The sequence below is a fragment of the Corvus hawaiiensis genome, chromosome Z, assembly GCF_020740725.1.
Source record: "Corvus hawaiiensis isolate bCorHaw1 chromosome Z, bCorHaw1.pri.cur, whole genome shotgun sequence".
NCBI lineage: Eukaryota > Metazoa > Chordata > Aves > Passeriformes > Corvidae > Corvus > Corvus hawaiiensis.
Genome location: NC_063255.1, coordinates 46,745,545 through 46,765,011, shown reverse-complemented (window position 1 = coordinate 46,765,011; position 19,467 = coordinate 46,745,545). Strand labels below are relative to the sequence as shown.

Here is a 19,467-nt window from a genome sequence, read left to right as displayed (position 1 = left end):
CTCCAGCATTTAAGGTGCAGGTCCATCCCTCCTTACAAACGCATCCCGGCTCGCTCTACTCTCCCACACCAAATCTGTTGGATGTAGATCTGATGGAGGGTCCAGCAGGCTGTCCAAAGGGTTTTCTTTAGCATCTTGTGATTTTGGTCCGCTGTTTCGTACTGTCCACACTCCTTCCATCAGAAAGTTCCCGTCTACTTTGTTCTCAATATGATTTTGTATACCTTATTCCGTGTTCTGTTTATTTGCCTGAACCTACCTTTTTATCTCTCCTGTACTTCTTTTCTTTGCCCAGACTCCTTCCAAGTAAGCAACTGTGTCCTAGTTACTTTTTCCTCCACCGATTCCAATTCTGTTACATCCATACCTGAATTTGGTATTTCCAAATTTGTTAGGTAGGCAATTTTAGCCTGATGTCGTGATACTTACTGGTACATATGTGAAGATTGTTTTCTGTCAAAAGTTTCCCTTATGGCCCTACAATTAATTTTGGTTGCATTTCAATCACATCATACACTTTCTGATAGAATTATCTTAATTTATCTTTGACTCTTTTACCTATATTTAATTAAGAAAAAGTACTGTCTTACCTTATGCAGATCCCAGCTACAATATATCCTGTTTTGCATTCATAGTGTATCTCTGGCCTTGTGCAGTTTCTGCCTCTCTTCTGGTTCCCCTCAGAAGCATTGACTAACTTAGAGGCCTGGTGTTCATGAGGGCCTCTTGCTCCCAGCTAGCCTACACAATCTCCTTTTCTCTTGTAAAACTGAAAGGAGGGAGAAAGTCCCCTCACAAATACATGAGGCAGTGAAAAGTTAATAGCCTAGACAGTTGAATTAGTGCCATTAAAAAGTAGTTTATAATCCATAAAAATTTATTGAATCAGTTAATTTAAGAGTTATTGCTTAAGGGAGGTAATTTGCATTGCCTACATTCACTTGATGGTTCTAAAGGTTTTCTGTGGAATAAGCACCAAGAGGCATAGTTAAAAAAACAACCAAAAGCCCAGTTCTTTCAGATAAAAAAATATTCATGGTCTGCAATTGGTCTGTTACATCCTTCCAAAGGAAGAACACTGAATGCTTTGGGTAGCCTTCTTCTACAAGAAATTCAGTCCAAAGTGCATGTGCTAGAAATTAGGAAGCTATTCATGTTGAACCTGAATTTCAACCTTCTCTTTCAACATTCTGAGGTGATATAAAAAGTTTTTAACTGATCGATATTCTATATATCTTCCAGACAACTGAAATGTTGAAAACATCACAAAACAAGATGTTTGCAGCTTTGAAGTATCACTCAACAGACTATTTATATGAGGTATAGTTTTATTGTTTCTCTTAATAGTCTGAACAAAATATAGCAGTTACTGAAGAAAAGATTGAGTACGAATTTAAAAAGATAACAAGAACTACTTGCTTTAGAATTCTCTTTCAGAAAGGTTCTTGTGCTGCACTTTGTGGGATAACATAGTGAAGTGATTACAGGTTTTTTTAATAAAAAATTTAAGTGCAATTTTGCCCAAACTGAAAAGCATCAGTTATTTTTAGTGTCTGTTGCACTTGTTATTTACTTATCGTGCACATACAAGTTTCCTGCTTGAAGCTTTCTTACAAAATACACTGTGCCTTCTAATGCATTAAATTAAATTAATTGCTTTCTGGAGAACTAATCCAGTTTTCTAGCTACTTTGGTGTGTATGAGAATAGTGATACACCATGCTGTATTCCTTAATGATTGTAGGGAAGAGGTGTTGCAATGTCTTAGATGAAATTCATGGAAAGGAATTTTTTTTCCACACCAACAATGAATATTTTGGCTTTATAGATTTTGATCAAGTAAGATCTAGAAGCCTTGTGAAGTCTTGTTTTCCTTCCCATCTCCTTCTGTGAAGTTGCCAACCTCTTATCCCTGAATCACCCTGTCATAATTGGATTTTTACTTACTTATATTTTCAAAGAAATGCCACAGACCAAATACAGGACTTCTTTTGTAGAGAAGTAAAGTGGTTCTTTGCCTGAATGGGGCATTTCTAGTGTGTGAGCAGAATAATGTAACAAGATGTGATGCCTTCAGGAGTTCAGGGAGAGTACAAGGACACACAGAAGCGCTCCTGGCACCTAACTGGAGAATTGCAGCCTGGGAAGTGGTCCAGCAATAGTACTTGAGCTTAAACTGGGATCCGTGTTATGAAACATGGCCCACATCCCTTTCCTTGGAGTACAGCAACTGATATGTATAGTGCCAGTGGACGTACCTGCTGTTTTCTTAGATTGTAGCAAAGAGAACGTCTTTTCCTATTGTAATTCCAACGGGTTATTGAATCTGGTAATCAGTGAAACATCACTAAACTTGCCACATAGACTATTTAATTTCTGAATTCAATTGATTACTAACCCTGGTTTTAGTGAAAATGAAAGGCTTTAAAAGAGCTTTCATCAGCTCATAATGGCGCATGAAAGTCAAGAGGTCTTAGAATATTAGAATATTAAGAGGACTTGAAACAGCAACAGTAGAAATGATACTAAGTTGTTTCTGGTCAACTTACCCATGTGTCCATTCAGGAGACCATTCCAAGTGTTAAGATAAGCACTTGTAATTGCACATTCAAAGTTTAGTTAAGGTGTAGTTAAGCATATGTGCAGTTCTGTGTACTCAGAGGTGTAAATAAGAAGCTAAGTAGCAAATCAGGTAAATGTTAGTATTTTTTCTTAGTTTGGATTGTGTTAGCATTACAAGAATAAGGTTTAAATATAAAATACAGTGTTCTAATAGAATACCCTCAAAAGCAGTGGGAATGTTTGAAGAGGTAGTGCACAAAAAGAATGGAACTGTCTCTCTCATAATTTTATTGCATGCCTTTTTTATTCAGAGCATGGCCAGACAGAAGTTTTCCATCTGGAAGTTATCACTTTGCTTTCCTCCCTGCTTACATCAAGATGAAAAGTATCATCTCAATGGACTCTTTGCTGATGATAAGTATAGGAAGCCATGGACTAGAAGTATGTTTTATAATCCTTAAGTTTAGTTTAGATTTACTGTAGATAAAAGGAAAACTTGTGTTTATCCATAATATGGTAAGTCTGACATAGCACTGTCAGTTCTTATAGCTCTTGAAGGTAGGACATCTTCATTGCCCAAAGAGAAACAAATGGGTAATGGGTATTTATCTGTGTGGCACCATAAATGAGATGATATTTTATTAGTTCATAGAGATCTCTGGAAAGATTTCTTTCTAGAGAAATGTCTATGGAAGAAAAGCAATGATCAGAGATAAGTCAAATACTAAATCTGATTAGTTGGGAGAGGTTTGGAAGATGATGCTGAGATGATGAGATACAGGAAAAAATGAGGTTTTCAAATGACAAAGGTAAACATATGTATAAAAGTGTTTGCATCTTTCTTGTGCATTTCTATTACCTTTGCAAATGGAAGGCGGTGTTTCTTCTGTACATCATGTGTAAAGCTTGATTAACCTCTGCAATGATTTAAACAATATATAAAAATTCATTTTAATATTTTCTGTGTGATTTCTTTTCTCTCCTTTTCATCTTAGTTGGTTCAACACGGAACATGATTGCTATTTCAATATTGGATCAATGGAAGAAAAGTTTGCCTGTGGAGGATTTCCTGGAAAAGTCAGTAACTTTAAGTTAAACACATTTATGATTTCTTTGATATCATTCAGGTACTTTGTGAATTATAAGCTAATGATGAAAACAGAATATGAAGATGTTTCCTGACAGTAAGAAGTGTGCTGGAACTCTACACTCTATCAGATAGCTTAAAGATGCTTTTTTCACTAAAAGTAGTATTGTGTTTTTATGGAGTTCACTGCTTCTTTATATTGTTTTTTAGTGGTTGTATAATTTATTTATGGCATTGGAGAAAGTCTCTGAAAACTGCATGAACATGAAAATAAGCATTTTCCCCCCTCCTCTCTAAGACAATGATCTCCTGTAACTGTACAAGCATAGCTATATGACTTGAATATATTTTTCCATACTTAGAAGTCTGCATTAAAATATTTGCCATTTTCTAGAACAGCCCTACTAGGGCTTTGACTTTGGAAGAGGTGGCCTCTGTACTCTCAAAATAGGCAACTCAGTTAGGTTTTTTCTGTCTATAAAACTGTCGTGAATCCCGGTGATTTCAGTGAAGTTGGCCCACATGTAACTGGGCAGTGTTTTAAGGTTCATGGACTTTCAAAGGTTTATGCCATGTGAAACTTTGGATATTAGTTATTATCAGTACCACATGGTTATTACTTGTGAACTATACTACTTGTAGCTTCAAAATTAACTTCTGAACTATAATCAAAATGGTGTAAAACTGTTGATTTTTTTAATTCCCCTCTGTTGCTGTTTACGCATGAAGTCCTGTACTGAATTTCAGAGGTGCACTTATACACTGAGTTTATGAGAATTACCTTTAGATGACTAGCAAATAGCAAGATGGTGTAATGCAAAGTGTTAGTAAAAATATGAATAAAGCAATAGGATGCACAATTGAGAAATTACTTGTCTGAAATGAGAATATTAAGTACAATAACTATAGATGAACTGCTTTGGGTTCTTCAGAAATGCTGACATTTCTCATGTCATGTCTGATGACTCATCAGTCAGAGTCACTGTCCTGTTGCAGTCAATTTATATGGGTGGCACAGCATTAGCACATATTTTAATCAACAATTGTAACTGTTTTGTCCGGATGCATACTTAGCTCAGGAATATGATGGTTGTCTTTTTTTTTTTTTTCCTTTCTATAGTAAAATGATTTTGCTGCTTATTTGGCAAATGGTAGGGAGGTTTTCTTAATAAATACTAGTAGTGCTGAGGTTAGTATTAAAAGTGACAGGAAATTGAAGTGGTTTTGTTTCTTCACTTACCCTGTCTTTTTCCTATTGCTGTTACTTGCAATTTCTTCATGGTTTTTGAAACAGAAGTGTACGTTTAACCCAGCAGTGAATTTTCGTCAGAAATGTTATGACATTAATAGGTTTCATGCTTTTTTTCCTTTTGTTCAATTTGATGCTGGGTGTAAACTTAAAGGGCTTTTTCTTGGGGAAGAATTGAACATGTAATCTGAACATGGATCCAGTGAATAGAGAGAACTCTGTAATTTCCAATCTTCTTAAGTGAATACAGTGATTATCAAAGTTGTTAGAGCACCTTGATGAGTGTTGTAGATTCACTGAGGAGTCAGGGAAGTTACAACATTGATTTTGCTACAGCTTAAGTGTCAGATATTTTTTTCTGTTTTTTAGGAAACCTATCTCCTCTGTAGAGTTTCAGACTAGTAATGATTTAGTAGAAGTAATTCCAAGTTCAAATCCATGCTCTGAGACTGACATGGAAGAACCTTTTTTACTTATAAAGAATGTTTCTAAGGAAGATTCTACCCAAGACAAATATTTGAAGATTTACTATGCCACTGAATTTAAAGAACCATGGCAAGGTAAAATATTCAATCCACTGTTTTGTAACTTTTGGTAGAGTAATCTTGTTAACATCGCTAATTTTTTGTGCATTCTCCAGAGACATTGATGAAATCATTTGGGTGATGAAAACCTTTGCAGTTGTGTAAGGTATAACCACTAAAGACAGATTTATTCCCTGGAGAAGCAAGGCTTGTGTTACTAGTTCAAGAGAGAGCCAAAAGAAGTTTAAGATAGATTTTTTTGTGAGGATCTCTTTGAATTAGCATCATAAAACAGCTTGGTGGGAACATAATCAGTATCCATCATTTCTGGGCAATATGAGAGAACAGAGAGTTATTACAGATAGGGAGTCAACCAAGGATTGAAAAGGGGATGTGGGAATAAGGAGACTTCCATATTGGTAAAAAATAAGGAAGAAGAACAAAAAACTCCCTTTGAACTTCCATATGTATCATATATGTGTAAAATGTATGTGTAGATACATATGTATTTCATACTGCAAATGTAAGGGAATGTATCAAAAGTGGTTGCTGCATCACTTCTGTCTCAGGAGAGCAGTACTTTAAACTCAAAAGAAATAGCATCATGTGATGGCTTGGGTTGGAAAGAACCTTTTAAGGGAGTCCAACCCCTGTAATCAGCTCAGGTTGGTCAGATCCACATCCAACCTCATGTTGAACACCTCCAGGGATAGAGTGTTGACACCTCCCTTGTTGTAAGAAACTGTTTCCTTATTTCTAATTTAAGTCATCCCTCTTTAAGGTTAAAACCTTAAACATTACCCTAAAATGTCTATCCCCACCTTTCTTATAGGCCTCCTTTAAGTACTGAGAAGCCACATTAAGGTGTCATCTCTTCTTCAGGCTGAACATATGCCAATTCTCTCAGCCTTTTCTAACAGGAGAGGTGTTCTTTTCCTGTGATCGTTTTTGTGAACCTTCCTCTGGGCCTGCTCCAAGAGGTCCATGTCGTTTTTCTACTGAGGACCCCAGAGCTGGATGCAGTGTTCTAGGTGGGGTCTCACCAGAGCAGAGCAGAGGGGAAGAATCCTGTCCCTCGCCCTGCTGCCCACACTGCTTTGGATGCAGCCCAGGACACGTTTGGCTTTCTGGCCTGTGGGTGCTCATGGCTGGGTCATGTCCAGCCTCTCATCCACCACCACCCCCAAGGCCTTCTCACAGGGCTGCTCTTGATCTGTTCATCCCCCATCCCCAGAGCTGATACAATAATGTCATCTTTCTTGAAATCATAGTAATTTGTGACTTTTTTTGTAAATTTTTTTTTCTTCAGAATTAGGGAACTGCATTTAGGTTTAGACATGCATGGAGAGACTGCCTCGTTTCTATATTTAAAATTGCACTGAGCTAAGTTTCGTTATCATGCTTGAAAGCACAAACAAGGATATGAAAAGAAAATACCTTTTGTATTTAACAGGCATTATGTCAGACAAAAGAAAAAGCAAAAGAAAGCTAGAGGTGATCATGTGAACCATGGAAGTCTAGACTTTGTTGCACTTTAAATATTTCAGGATATTTAAACTTTATGTGAAAGAGCAGTTAATGTTTTGCTGACAGTTTTAGTATTCCAACAGTTGCTCAACAATACTCTTTATTCTGATAATTCTTAGTATTTTTATCTCATTTTATAACATATTTTTGCTTATATTTTCTCAGATTTATGTTTGGAAGAGGATTTTGTTTTTATCGATAATCTTGAAAATTTTCGTAAAAAGCTTCCAACTTTATCTATACTTCGGAGCAGACTACAGTTTTTTTTAGTGAAAGATCCCCTTTTAGATTCTGAAGGACAGATTTTAACAGCAGAGAATATGTTCAGGTACCTACTATTTTCTGTATAATATTAAACATAAAAAATAGTCTGTGTATAATGCCATTAACATTTTAACATTTGTTGTATTTTACCTTTAGTTTATATTTGCAACAGGTAAAGACTTTAGTTTTCTTCTCAGGAAAAAATGAGGAGGGTGAAATTTATATGCGTTAAGAAAACTGTCTTAATGAAATTGTCATTTTTACATTCTGTAAGTGTGAAATGTAGTCAGGATATTAGTTTTGGAATACTGACAAAAGGTACATCTTTAAGGGACCTTGTCCTCCCTCAAGCTGACTGATTCCCTGTCATGAAATTATCACTAAATTTAACAGGGCTAGGATTTTACACATGCTTCCATGTTTCGTTTTTCTCTCCTTCAGATGTGCTGTCAGTAAATCCATGCTCTTACCCTGTTGAATTGTATTTCTCGAAGTTTAAATATTAATTATTCTTATGGTTTTGCTCAGTTTTGTATTGCTAGTTTGATTGAATTTAATTGAATTATGTCATGAATTTGAACAAACCAGTACATTAAAACAGGTATAAGTTGTATCAAAAATGGGCCAGTATTTTGTTAATATACTCATGGTGTAAAATCTGGCTGTTGGTTTACTAAATTGTATGTTGGTTTACTTCATGTCTGGACTACTTGTATTGCTTCCTTTGCACTTGAAAGGGTTGCATGATTCACGGGCAAGGTAAAGCAAATTTTAACTGAACCAACTGTACCCATATAGTAGAAGAACAGGGAGGAGTGGGGTTGTTTGCCATTTTTTTCAGACACGTGCCCCAGTCTTGCAGTGAATTTTGGACATAAGACTGTGTGAGTGCTCTAAATATCCAGTGAAGATAACGTGATCCAAATTCTACAATGACTTTCAGAAATACCAGTAATGGGAGAAAAAAACGCTAGTGTGAAGCTTTACAGAAATAGCTCTGACCTCCTGATCTGTGGTTGACTAGCAAAACCATGGACCTGTCCAAGGTGGGAGTCCAGATCTCCTAGTGCAGCACACAGGAAGATGCATTTAGAGAAAGGGACTCAATTAGGCAGATTTCTACTTCAGTTAAAATTCATGAGCATCCCAAGGCTGGACACAGAACAATTTGTACTCTTCAGTCTAAAATATTCCTCCAGGAAAATAGTAGTGTCAGGGACTGATGAGGAAGTTACTCCCCTAAAAAGTCACTGTTTTTAATTGTCACAAAGGACAAGCCTGAGGAAGAGTCTTCTTTCTACCTGACGAATCTTCATCCCTGTGCTCTTTGTGTCCTTGCTTTACAATGCAAGTAGTAGCCTCATTCCTGAGTTCTACTTCCAAGTGTTTTAAGGTTTTTCAGGTAAACCAGGGAACATACTTCTAAGTTTTCTCTTTAACTAATAATAAGCACACTCTGCCTTCTTTCCTGCTGAATCTTGCCTGAAGATAGACACTAAAGGTGACAAAGAGAAGTAAGGTAAATAGATTACAGAGACTTTATGTATAGTAAAAAATTTGACATTGGAAGAAATTAGATCTGCAGCTTTTGCAGAAAGCACTTTTTACATGAGGGGACTTATGTGTTGGGAACTTGAAGAATTATAATATGAGGGTTTTTTTCTGTAACTGTTTAAGGCTGGCCCCAATATTAGGCTGTTCTACTCTGCATATAATGCATTATTTCTTGAAAATTTTTTTTGGTTAATTACACAAATCAATACGACATCACTTGGAATTGCCTTCTTAGGAAAGGCATGAATTTAGAAAAACTTTTGCCATGTATATGGCTATGAAAACTATTGCTGAGAGTTTCAGTCTTAGACATTAAGTAATACAAAGAAGTCACTTACTTTCTTTTATGATTTTTTAAAGAGAATGTTTGACTTTCCAAAATGAAATGAAGATGGAAGAGAGTCAAAAGGAATTGCAGGGGATTAAAGAGGATTTCTGTACTGTATCAATAAAAGACGAAGAGGTATCATCCTGTTGTTTCATACTATATATTAGTGGTTGTTCTACGTTGTGCATATATGTTTGCTCACCTGCAAGCCATTTTACTGAATTCTTTTCATATTTGCCAAATATTTTGAGCTTTCATATTTTCAAGATTAGAAAACACTGGTATTATTTGGGGTTTTTTTAATTCTTGGATGCTGTTTTTAGCAATCTCCACTCTGACTAGCTGTTTCTCCTGGTACCTGATGTGTTTGCAGTTTTATGTAGATAACTTGTTGCACTAAGAATAAAAATTAATCAGAACAGGAAGCCATGACATGAGCATGGGAAAGGGGAAGCTCCAAGACATGTTCTGCAATTTGAGGGGCCAGCTTGTCTTTTTTTTTTAAAGAAGTCAAATCTACTTTTTGCTCCATTTTTCAAAATTCTAAAAAACAAACTTTCAATTTAAAATAAATGAGGATTTTACTTGATTTGGAACTGTAAGTAAAGATACCTTTTTTACACTCCAGTGACTCAATCTGAAATTCTGTAACACTGTATTTTACCCTGTATTGAGCAAAGCTTTGTGTGTGCTGTGTAATTGTCAAGTGGTAAGAGCTCTTAAATTGGTTTAGAATTAATTTATTTCATGATTCTGAAGATGCTTTGACTGTACAGTAATTTCAAAGGAAATTTACTGACCATTCTGTTGTGATTAATATTTTTTCAGTATTTCTTGTTGCCTGTTGAGTTAGAATTCAGCAAACCCAACAATGGCAGATCTGATTGTGTTAAGAGTCCATCATACTTGGAACTAAAGGAGGTGTTAAATTTAGCTCCAGTCACTGTAGATGATGAAGACCTTTGCAAACAAGTGATCAGAGAAGGTGAGGGTTGGCTTTCTTAAGTACTTGACCTAATTTTCCTTTCATTTGAACACATTTAACATAATCAAGCTCTTTTATATTGAGCTCACCTACAAATTACATCTCATCAGATGAGAATTTCTGTGGATGAACTAGGAACTGTGCTATACCCAAATTTCTGGTATTGGATGTGTCTCCTTAAGGGGTAGTAAACTACCTGCCATTTGATTTAGTCCAGGGTTCTGTTGTAATCTTGAACACAATTGTAATATGAGCCATGATTTGTGATATATGATCAACCATAATTATAATCATTTGGTCTTGTGTTCTCTAATCTGTTTTTAAGTTTACTTTCAGAGACTCCCTAAGAAGATTATATGCAAAACTGTCATAACCATAAGAAATGCTTTTGTTGCATTGTAATTGCAAGCACAAAAGCAGATTTCTGGGGGAAAAAAGGGTTAAATATTTCCATAGATAACAGGATTATTCTCGATGCTGCGGTTTCTTTAAAGGAGTTTTAGAAAAATTACTGAATGCTCTTATACTACTGATAAATATAACTTTAATGACAGTTATTGGCTAATGGATTGATTTGTATGACAGTATTTTGCTTAATTAAAAAAAAGACATTGCCTGAGGGTTGGGGGTTTAAGTCAAAATGAATAATTTTCCACTTTTTTCGTGGACAAGAAGTAGCTCAAAGAAGGAAGTTAATGCTTCTGAAGATGGAGGGTGTGTACTGAATTCTGTGTCTGATAGGGCAGCAGTTTGAAGTAATCCAGTATCTTAACTGAAGATAGAAACAAAACTTTTAGAAGTGGATATTTGACTAGGACAATTTCATGTACATTCCTCTGATATATTTAGTATGTGCCGTGTTTCAGCTGAGATTGAAGAGATTTGAAGATTCTGTACATAAGTGTCAACCTGTTGGGGTTTTTTTGTTCTGTTTTAGTCCTTTTTTAGTAGCAAGAGAATCTACATACACATACTCCTAGTAAACTGTATTTAGGCTACTTAATTGTTCTGGAAATTGCTGTAGTCATAAGAGCTTGGAGTAATTCAGATAGTGACTGCACAATACTGTGGGGGATTTTTTCTCTCACTTAAGGGACAAGACTGAGCACTGCTCTAATCAGCTAAAGCATTTGGGGTTACTAAGCGTGACTAATTTTTCATAATAATATGTCATTGAGGTTCAGTAAAAAGATTGAAAGCTCTGACGGGAAAAATTAATAAATGGTTCATTTACAGCACCTTTTAAAATCTGTTTTCAGATCTCAAATCAGAAATTACATACAAAATAGAAATTTCCAAGTACTGTGCCGTTCCACAAGAGGTTTGCTCCAGTATTAGCACAAGTATGTTGGAATTCTGTGAGTCAGGTAGGAAGATCTGTGTAAATCAAGGGGAGATATTTAAAATGAATTCTTCAAGTGGTTTTTCCAATATTCCGTTCATGGGAGAACATGTACCACATATATAAGAAGATTTGGTTCATGTAATCTACTATTTTGTACCCACATCATAAGGAGGTAGAAGTGCCATACTCCTTTCTAGACCTTTGTAGTCTAAGCACAAGCAACTTTACAATTCCTTCATGTTGCTTTTGGCTGCATGTGATGTCTATAACTTTTGCACTTGATTAGGTTTTTAGATCTTTTTAATCTAGCAACTCATCTACCGAGAGAGGGCAGATGGAAGTTAAGGCAGACTGATTTAAAATTGTGGAGTCAAAGAGCACAGTTTAAAGTTAGTTAAACTATTAGGTAAACACTTTCAAAAGAGGGTGGTGGAGAACAGTTCGGGTAGAAGTGTTGTGTTTGTAACTTCTAGAGATTCAAAACTCCTGTGCAGACATTCTGTTTTGCAAATGGTTCAGTAATTACATGTGTTTGATAAGTTAAGTTGTGTAGTCGCCAGAGCTGTTTTCTACAGAAATAAACTCAAAGTGTTGAATAGTTGCTAACGTGCATTGAATCCTTACTTCTCTTATGCTGGGATCAGGAAATCCTTTGTATCCACCTTTAATATTAAAAGTGTATTCACCTTTAATAGCTTGAAAACCCAAGTCATGGTGTCTACACCATCTACCAATGCTGAGCAGCTTTGGTGTCTGACTGCTCAACCTAGTCATCCAACTTTAGTTAAGGTTTTTTTGGGCATAATGTATAGTCTTCGCCAGCCTTACTATATTCACAGCTAAATTCTGGCTGGCTAAAAGAGGCAGAAAAACAGCTGTGTTGGTGACATTTTTCACCTTTCATTTAATGCAGAAGGAGCTGCACAAAGAGTAATATTTACAAATTAATGTGATCTGAGTAGAGTGTCAATACATGATTATACATGTACCTCATCCTAATGTATATGCTATCTATGAAAAGATCCGTTGATTATTGCATTGGACAGTAGCAGTATTATCCATCAGTGCTTGTTCACTTGATAGTTTTCCATCCGGAAGTTACCAAAATACTCAAGAAGTGTTGAATTTTCTCCAGACCAAGACCCTTCTTGTTGTCTTAGTTTCAACAAGTTTTAAACTGAGCTGATAGTTGTCCCCTGGAAGCTAATAGTATCATGCTTCAGATACTATATTGTAGTGGAATTTTGGTTGAAACAATCATATCAGTTCAAAGTGTCTGATATAAAAGCTCAGTGCAAACATACCAAGTTCCACCAAGATAAAGTTACACTTATTTTACAGCTGGAGATTATTGTCTGGCATGAGAAACTGTAATCTGTGTCTCCTCAGATCTCTGCTCTTCTAAATCTTACAAGCAGGAGGGGCTTCAGTGCAGTAGGTCTGAGTAGTTTGGGACTCTTTTCCTATATGCCATAACAATAAATTAACTGTGATCTTCTCTAGGATATTGCCCATTCCTCTGCAGTAGATGAGTAGTCAAGCCATCTTGAATTGTCTTTTAAAGAAAGTGGCTGCATTAAGTTTTATTACCAGTTGTTGCCTTAGCTCTGCTGTTGAATCAGACAGAATTATACTTTTGGGGCACAGTCAGCTTCTATCTCTCTGGCTCTCTTTTCTTTTTTTTTTTTAGTATAGACTCAGATCTGTAAGATCGAGACCTACAAACCTGTGCAAGCACTGCTAAGATGCAGTTTGATAGCAGAAGTTTCTGTACTGGGTGTCAAGACCTGACTGTCTTCTCCTTCTTATTAATTTTGCTCTTTATGAGTTACGAGAAGTGAAATATGTTTGCTTGAACCCAGAGAAAAAGCAGTCGTAAGACTAAGCTGTCTTTCTCTCATCATTGGGTTTGTTTAAAAAAGGCATCAAGCAACAAGATAGTTCTCTGAGTCAGCAATGTTCTGAGAAGGGGAATGTTACTCTGAGTATAGGCAGAGTTTAACTAATGTGGCTGATCAAAAAATTCCAGTCCCAAAGGCAAAAATAACTAGACAAGAATGAATATGAATAGTATCGCGCAAAGAGAAAGAATAGTTCTTTTTAGATATGGCAGGTATTTTTACTGTCCTGAGATCAGCTCCTGTCCTGTTCAAAGTAAAGTCCTAAAATTGTTGTTCCTTACAAAAACTGCTTTGTGAGCTGAAATTCACAGCATAAGCTCACTGAGCTTTTTTTTGTTCTAAGAGGGAAAGTATGTTGCTTTCTTTTGTACCCAGTTTTATTTCTTACCTTTTTTTTCTGCTTTTTGATATGTTTGTGTCCTCTGTCTTTCTAACATTGTCCCTCACCCTTCCTGCCTAACAATTGGCTTGTTAGGTCCTTCAAGGAGAAGCCATGAGCAGCTGGACAGGTGACTGATTCATAGCCTGCTTTGTGCCAATTGGCCAAGCAACGTGGGTATGACGATTGCATCTACTTACTGCCTGGTGGAATGAATAGGGAATTCATTACAAGTGTTTTTCCTTATGGAGGCACTGATTTATTCACAATTTTTCTGCCTTAATTTTCACAGAACATGAAACAACTGTGGTTTTTGTGATTTCTGCTTTCTGGTTAGTAGAATGCCAGAGAGAAGAATACGATGTAAACCACCAAAATCAGTGAAGTTGCAAATTCCTAATAACACTTGAATAAAACCCAATAATCTTTAATATGTCTACATTTAATATGATTGGCCAAAAAAAAAAAAAAATAGAATGTTTAAAGTTACTTGCAGAGGACTTTTAACATGCCAGGTTTGTATACTGCTTTAAAAAAAAGCCAAACTGGTGTTGTAATTCATTTCAGTGACCATCCCTAGAAATTTCAATGAGTACTAATTCTGCTTGAAAGAGTAATTTTTTCTTTAAAATCCTGACTGTTTCTGAAGTCCTTGAGGCCATTCTTACAGCCATTCTTACAGAATCTTACAGCCACCACAGTATTGTCTGTAGTCTCTCTCCCACCTAATTAACTTCATTTATGGAGGAACTATCTAAGAAGTCCAACAGGCATGAATATCAAAACCTCAGCCATGGTACCCGATGATTTAATTATAAAAATAATCTTATATGTGAAGCGTATGTACCCAGAACTACATTAAAGGAATGTGATCTACACATTATTATCCCCAAACTGTCTGGAAATTAGATGTGAAGTATTTGGGGTATATAGCTTAGTGAATTGTCCCATGAAAATCTTTTATATTTTAATCCAAAACTTCACTAGTGTAAAATTCGTAAGCATGTGTATTTCATTCACAAGTAGCTTTGTGGTTTTGATTTTTTATTTTTGTTTTGGCTGGGGTTTTATGCTATTTTCAGCTGAATATATTCCATATTTGAAAGATGAAATGGACATGCCTTTAACTCCTCCATGCAGACAACAAAGATCATGGGCTAATTTTCTGTGCAGAGGACTTCAAGAAGAACCTATTTCTCTCTCTGGTAACAGGTAATGAAACCTTGGTAGTGACAAATTCTGTCATGAATCCTCTAAATCATAAATCCTCAAAATTATGGAAAAAATAACTTTAGTGTATTTATGAATTGGTACTTTCATTCTTTGAGCTGCATATATGTTGTGTTTTTGTGAAAGAGTGACAGAATGCATGGTCCATATCTGTGGTTTTCCAGGGAAGCCTGAAAAAGGAAAGGAAGTTGCTTCTGTAGACCTCTTCCTCTGGGGGGATTTAATAGCCTGAAAATCCAGTCTCCTTTCTGCAGTAGGCAACAGTAAATACTTAAAGTATTTAGCAAGTGTATGTATGGGCATATGTGCATATTTATACCTATGGCAGGCATAAATATATTGCACAAGGATCACCTGCAAAATATCCAGAAGAGATATAGTAAGAAAGTATTGTCTATTTAGGGGATATCCTCCAACCACAGATTTCAGGCCTTTTCATGCCAAGAGAGGATTAGGATTGCTTCATCTTTTCCTTCTCATCTTATTTGAGACTAGCATTTTTTGCCTTGGTATCTTTCTATCATATGCAGGAGGAATTTCAATATCCCTTTGGGGTGAGAGCCACAGTCTAGACAGAATTCTCATTCAGTGCTGTTTTATTTCATGACCCAGCCTTGATGGCTCCTCTTCTCACTCTTTCCTGTTGTCCTCTGTGTGGATAGGAAAAAAATTTTAATGAACAAGTGAGTAAAGAACGAACTGAAAATTTAAAGACAAAGTGGATCTTTAAAAGATAGTTCTATATAAATCAAAATTCAACAAATAATGCTGCTAAGCCTCATACCTGCAAGTCTTTTTTTATGTTCTTCATAGTATTTTGATTGCAGAGCCCTCTAGGGAATTCTTAGAATCTTTGGTATGGCAATCGGAGAAGTATCGGGATAACATGAGCTCTCTTTTGCTTGTTGGTAAGGATTTCTAATTGATGATCAATTTCTAATTGATGTTTACAAGTTCCATGTACATAGAGAAATATAGCAGAAAGATTATGTTATATTACAGAGCACCTATTTTGAGCCATTGAAGTTTATCCAATTACTGTAACCCTCTGAAGTTTGGATTATGTGATTGTTGTAGAACATATAAAAAGTTACAGTAGGGCAACATAGAAATTGTTATTCCATGTATCCTTCTATGGAGGTAATTTGAATTAAGTAAGAGTTTTATTTTTTTATGACAGTGTTCACTACTGTTATATACAATAACTAATGATTGACATTTGCTAATCAGTTGAACTCCTTTCTGTGTGCTATTTTCCCTTAAACAATGTTTCAAAATATGTATCAATCAATACAATAGAACTGAAAATAATATTGTAACTTCACAAGAATAGAGGAGAAACAGAATACACAAAACCAAAACAAGCTGCAGGCTGTTTATGAAAGTGCCAGAATATACACTACCACTATTCTTTAGTTTCATTTTATTTGACTTCGTTTTACAAGTCTTAGGATTAAGTTATGTATATTGACTTGTTTTGTTGTCCAATTCATTTTTACTTTGAGTTATAGTTGAAAATAATATATGGTATGCTCATTACTATTTCAGTTAATTTTTTTTCAGGTAAGGATTATGATAAGTCTTTGTAACCACGACAATAACCCACAGATAATTAACAAGATAATTTGAAACTTTAGTAATGCAGCTACACATTATTAGATCTGAAAAAAAATTTAAACCCCTACTCATAGAACTCAGAAAAGGCACGCTTACTCTAGTAATGTTAACTGTTTTGAAGTTAAATCTATTGATGGACACAGAGTTACAGATGGAAGTATGAATAATAGATATATGTAGTAGGCCGCCAGTACTAGGGAACTTTCATTTCCTAAAGGACATTCTATTTTCATCTTTCTAGATGATTGATATTATATGTTAATTTCTGGTTCTTTTGTAGAGCATCCAGCTGTTAACCTTGTGCATCAGCGTCATTCACTGACAGAGCTGCAGAAAAACCTGCCACCTGAGGTCGAAGCACCAATGCTTAGCTCACTACAGGAGGGCTGGTGGCTTCATATGGGTTTAAATCCAGCAGCGGTAGAAATTTTGGAACAATTGGATATGGATGGCAGTAAAGCAAACAGTCTTCTTCCTACAGAAGTAGAAACATTCACACAATTTACATTGTATCAATTAGAAAGTAAGTAACTCCTTTTTTTAAAAAAGTGATAAAAAGGCAAAGATAGGTACTTTAACAGAGAATCACGCAGGGAGTTACGAATCTCCAAGAGCAAAGGAAATTAAATATTTCTTAAGAATAAAATGTTTTACAGCAGAATGAAAGAATGGCACTACTGCAATTAAGGTATGCTTTCTCTAACTTAGAACAAATTATAGGAACAAAAGTGTTTAACTACACTAAGTCATCTTTTCTATTACTGCGCAGATGAAGAGTAGCATCCACCTGTCGTATTATTTTTTAATGAAATAGTTTCATACAGGAGAATTTCTTAACAAGTAGTTGTTTTGCTTGGGAATATTTTAATAAAGCAGATATTTGCATAGTCCTACCTGCACAAGGTCAGTGGGGGGAGGACGTTACAGTGAAAATTCCTTATTTTGTGGTGCTGTAGAGGGTTTTTTTAATGCAGACTATTTCAAATTTGAACAGCTCATAACTTCAGAATTTCAAATGGGCAATTTTGCATACTTATAATCAAACTTCAACAAAAAATGCAAAAAGCTATTCAGATTTTGTTGTATACCTATGGCCAGACTGCAAGGCACCAGTTGTGGTTGTAGAACTCCAAGGATTGACAGTAGCATGATATATTGTGAAACAAATAGACACTGCTCACTGCTCAGTTAACTGCTTTTTACATTTCTTTAATTGATTAGCTACTGTGTTTCAGATGGCTATGCAGCCACAATGCAAAAAGGTGGTAGTTCTAGTGAAGCGTATCTTTAGAGGGAGCTGTTTGCATTCTTCTTTTTTCCCCTCTAAAAAATAACAATAAAAAAAGTTAGTTTTTCGTCCTAATGAAGTGTGTCGCATCCCACTTACTAGAAATCTAGCATCAATAAGTACTGTGTAGATGGTGAAAACTTCAAACAGTAGCATGGCCTTCTGTGTCTCAATATTGTACATTTTTCTTAGGACTAGTTAGTGCAAGTTTTCTAAAAGGAGATTCTAGTGATCTGAGAAGGCAGAAAGAAGAAATTTTAGAAAATGCCTTCTCTATAAACCACCGGAAGTCCTTAACTCCAGTGGGGAGAGAGAAAAGAAAAAATATCTACATCACAGCAAAGAAATTAAATTGTATTTTTTAGGATGGCTTGAAGAGAAGAATTCTGTGACAAACCAAGAGCTGCTTTCTGCTGAAAGACATCAGTCAGAGAAAGTAGTCAATCCTGACTTGACACTGCAGACTCAAAGGCAGTGCTCTGCCATGAGTGCTGCATCATCTGCCAAAATTCACTGTACAAATACATCTGTGGAAGACCGTACTGGAGGAAGCATAAGAAAGATTAAGACAGAAGAGGCAACTTGCTTCTTAAACCAAGAAAAGAAAATCCCCAAACCATCTGAATCAGACAGCTGTAAAGATGTGTCTTCTAAACTAGACAACTCATCCTGTAGTGGAAAGCCTGCACCACTTGCACTTGCTTCTGAATGGGCCAATGATGATTCTGATCTGAACAACTTTATTATGATGAGATCTAAACATACAGTCACCCAAAGAGAGGAAAAATATTATGTAGATAGACCTGAAAAAGGTATGTGAACCAGTCTATTCTGCCATTTTTCCAGATTTAATTCTTCACTCTTTTACCAGTTACAATAGATGCTACTTCATCCTAGTAGGTTTATGGATAAAAAAAATTATTGAAGTAAATTGGCAACATTTTTATGGTCTTAAATGTAGCTGAATTTGTAGCTAAGTATCTTACCTTTTGTTGTTTTCCTTAAGATATATTAGCAGATTTTGGTTGCCTGGTTTACTTGGACTGGGATGGGGGGGGTGGGGAAGGAGAGGCTCTTTTTTTGGGACAGGGGGATTTTTTTGTGTGTTGGAAGAGGTATTTCATAAAATTAACATTTGAGTTTATTCCTGTTCTGACAATGGTACTTACTTTAGGGGATCTCTTCCATCCATATATTCTGAATTGGATCTCCTGGCCACTTTAGAGAAGTAATAATCCTCAAATTCATTATAGTTATCAAATAGTAAATTTCAGTCCTCTCACTTCTGTAGCCTAGACAATGAACAAGAGTTGTTCATTTGAGCCAGTTACCTTGGTGCAAACCCCGTCAAAACATCGAACATTGAAGCAGAACAGGTATTACGGAAAACAGAAAATTGGTTGCTAGGCCTGTTCTTCTTGATGGCAGTACTTAGGAGAGAACATCAGACTATGTGTTCAGCATTGAAGGAATTCAAAACAGCAGAGAGAAAAAAGTAGAAGAATTTTCTTATTTGTTTTTAAAAGAAAGTATGTGTGACATAAAGTAGCGGGTGACAGTGGCATACTTCCAAATTCACTTTTCAGGATAAAATTATATGTAAAAAAAAAAGAAAATGTTTTTGGACT

At 35.8% G+C, this 19,467-nt stretch overlaps 1 protein-coding gene across 1 annotated transcript in view; it reads left to right on the top strand.

Moving 5' to 3' along the window:
- The first annotated feature begins 1,248 nt into the window (after positions 1-1,248).
- The window catches only part of SHOC1 (shortage in chiasmata 1), a 45,291-nt gene continuing 27,072 nt past the window's right edge, over positions 1,249-19,467 (top strand). Inside the window, exons 1-11 of the mRNA XM_048292836.1 lie at positions 1,249-1,320; positions 2,873-3,002; positions 3,557-3,638; positions 5,267-5,457; positions 7,114-7,276; positions 9,127-9,229; positions 9,923-10,079; positions 14,787-14,916; positions 15,748-15,842; positions 16,832-17,074; positions 18,205-18,651. Coding sequence (XP_048148793.1) covers positions 1,252-1,320; positions 2,873-3,002; positions 3,557-3,638; positions 5,267-5,457; positions 7,114-7,276; positions 9,127-9,229; positions 9,923-10,079; positions 14,787-14,916; positions 15,748-15,842; positions 16,832-17,074; positions 18,205-18,651 — 1,810 coding nt within the window. The 5' untranslated portion in view covers positions 1,249-1,251. The remainder of the gene's footprint in view (positions 1,321-2,872; positions 3,003-3,556; positions 3,639-5,266; positions 5,458-7,113; positions 7,277-9,126; positions 9,230-9,922; positions 10,080-14,786; positions 14,917-15,747; positions 15,843-16,831; positions 17,075-18,204; positions 18,652-19,467) is intronic.